At 37.0% G+C, this 2,884-nt stretch overlaps 1 protein-coding gene across 1 annotated transcript; it reads right to left on the bottom strand.

Moving 5' to 3' along the window:
- Positions 1–1,137: 1,137 nt before the first annotated feature.
- LOC126883592 (histone H1.3-like) lies at positions 1,138–2,469 on the bottom strand. Its single transcript, XM_050649244.1, has 2 exons — positions 2,410–2,469; positions 1,138–1,557 (listed from the first exon to the last, which is right to left on the bottom strand). The coding sequence occupies exons 1-2, from the start codon at positions 2,467–2,469 to the stop codon at positions 1,138–1,140; spliced, it is 480 nt and encodes a 159-aa protein (XP_050505201.1).
- Between the last annotated feature and the right edge of the window lie 415 nt (positions 2,470–2,884).

Below are 2,884 nucleotides of genomic sequence, written 5' to 3'. Positions count from 1 at the left end.
GATACTGTAACGTTGCAAACGTCACAGCTTTGATATTTTATTTTTAAATAATTATTTTACTTTATTTTCTTTATTATCTCATTAACAATTAAAATCCACAAGGAAAAAAAAAGTTTTTTCCTGTAGTTGGCTGTATACCATCAATCACAAAATTGGAAAGATACCTTTTGCAAAGGATTTCTTTCCAATTTCATTAATAATTATCTTCTGTATTTGTTTTAGCAGTTTTTTTTCGTTAAAAACTCGTTGGCGCCCCCTTTTATTATCTTTTATTTACTATATCTCTTTTCATTTAAATCATCAACTGAACATACTGAACGTACCCTCTATATTCTTACACTCTAGATATCTGTCTTTTAATTAATACGGAACATGCCTGCCACCTCCTCGGTCCCACTGTCATGGTAACGACACTTCGTCTCTTAATTCTCAATATGGTGGTGGAAAATTAATTTCGGTATAAAAGCCAAAGAAACATTAAAATTAAAACATTTCCATTTCAACAATCATCTCTCTTGGGGTAAGAATCTTATCATATATTTTAATTACATTTCTACATCTAACAGTCTTTCTAATATTTTTTATACCTAACTTCCAATCTTCTAAAAGCATGTGTTCTGATATTTTAAGTTTTAATTATATCTTATTAACTTACATATATGCATGTGAGTAATCAAATTATTTGACTAGTCCCGTCAGTATTAATTTTATTTTATTCCTTTGCCAATTACAACTTTTTACGACTATTTGGCAAAGGCTTGTTTTTGGTTTTTCTTCTTGATGTTTGACTTACCTATGTACGTTTTATCTTCTAGTTTTTTGAAAAGAATCAAATCTTTTTCCCTTCAGGTGCCTCCAACATGAGCCTCCAACATGAGCCTCCTATCGCCGGCGATGACACTAAGGCTGACAGCAATGAGACTATGACAACTAGACTGCAACGACTACCATCTCCAGCTGCAGGGGCCTAGGGCCGAACATCTGCCCAGGTCTACAAGAAGTCTACAGCAGTACCATTTGACATCAAGGAGTTACCAGCGAACCAGATACCAAAAGCCATAAGTATAATCCAGAATTGTTAGTTTTTGGCAAGAATTTGAATATATTTATAATTTGTTTTTAATAATTCTAAGAAATTCATTTGTCCCATTGCTTCTTCTTCGTCTTAGAAGCAGCCTTTCTAGCTTTTGATGAACTTGCTGCCGCCTTGGCTGTTGTCGGCTTGGGTGCCTTTGGTTTTTTCGTTGGACTTCCTTTATTTGACTTCTTCGCCTTGGTTGGTGTTTTTGCTTTAACCTCTACGGAAGTCGGAACTACGGATGATGACGCAGTTTTAGGTACTGACTTCTTTTCAACTTTTTTCGCCTTGGCTGACTTTTTCTCTGCCTTTGATGCGGCTTTTTTAGCCTTAGTCACTTTCTTTACAGATTTTGCCTTTTCACCGGTAGCAGAACGTTTGGTAGAGGCGGCAGTTTTCTTCGGTTTAGCTGCTCCTCCAGCTTTCTTTTTTCTCCTAACTAGGCTTGGCAGATCCAGAAGACGATGAGGAGGTCGACGCTAACTTGAAAGATCCTGACGCTCCTTTTAGTAGAAGGGTAGTAGAAGGGCTATGTTACCACGACTACCAAGATAGGGAAATCAATGTGTTAGAGAGAGAAGTACCTTTCCAATGAGTAAGAGTGAGATATATGCTGACGTCGAAGGAATATACCATGGTTCAGCTATTATCCGCTAGATGGCGCCACCAATTCGCCATTTTTATTTCAATTCGCCATTTTTAGTCCGTGTGAGGTATCATTGGAAAGGGACGTATTGGCTCGTCAAATCGTGACGTACAAAAGGATCGTTGAGAAGGGGCGCGGCGGCACGTTGCATATACTATATTTTATCTGCAATTAATAAGTCATATTTTAATCATATCTTTATTGAACAAATAAACATGATTAGTTAAAAATACTGTTTTGTTTGCTTCCATTCTCAATTTTCGTAGTTCATATCTAAGATTAGGACAAGACGAACACACTCTGAGAGGCTGAGCTGAGCTGGGGTGAATGATAACTATCTTAGTTGATTGAAATATTATTTTCGAATGGTATTTCAATTAGCTGGGGTAGTCTATCGCCTTTTCTTTTATGTTTCAATACATTCCTCTTCTTCTTCATTAGGTACGATCTCCCAGTCTGATCTTGGATATCATCATCACGATCTTTACTCAATGTACCGCTGCTCTGAAGAGATCTAGTGAACTGAATTTAAACCAATAATACAGCCCGAGTCCGGCCCTGTCCTCCCCTAGCATCCATCTCCAAGTATCTCTCTCCCTGACTGCTCTTCTCCAGTTGTCCACCCTCAATACCTCTTTAGTATCGGTTCTTACTTTGTCTATTCATCTCTTCTTGGTCTTCCTACTGGACGACGTCCCTCCATAGTTCCACTAAGCGTTCTACTAGGTGTTCTGTCATCATCCATTCTTATACAGTGAGCGCCACCATACTAGACACATAGGAACATTGAGCTGTTACAGTCCTGGACCCTTCACTTGTTGCAATGTTTATTATGTCCAGTGACGTTTAGAACGTCAGAAAATGTATAGAAACTGAATATTCAAGGCTTAAAAACTCATATTTAAACTAGTATTTTTGAGGTTGCCAAGTACTTGAATTGTAGTTTAAACATTTATTTTCAAAATACTTAAATGGCCAGTTGGCCATTGAAATCCAATATGTGAGGTTTTCTTCAAAATAAGTTCCAACCACGTGGGGAGAGTCCTGTGTTGCCCTGGGTAACATCCAGGTTTATCTTTAACATCAGATGATTTTTATATAAATATGTAAAATAATTTTATCATTTAAATTTAAAGGGTTTTTACCCAATACATTTTGGT

This window comes from Diabrotica virgifera, chromosome 4 (genome assembly GCF_917563875.1).
Source record: "Diabrotica virgifera virgifera chromosome 4, PGI_DIABVI_V3a".
NCBI lineage: Eukaryota > Metazoa > Arthropoda > Insecta > Coleoptera > Chrysomelidae > Diabrotica > Diabrotica virgifera.
Note: the sequence above shows the minus strand (reverse complement) of the source record. Positions and strands in the feature narration are given on the sequence as shown.

Bases quoted from the DNA above. Each gene is read 5' to 3' on its own strand.
- LOC126883592 (XM_050649244.1), bottom strand. From the start codon at position 2,469: ATGGATGATGACAGAACACCTAGTAGAACGCTTAGTGGAACTATGGAG. The intron at 1,558-2,409 runs GTAGGAAGACCA...CTTTCAAGTTAG, and splicing joins CTATGGAGGGACGTCGTCCA to CGTCGACCTCCTCATCGTCT.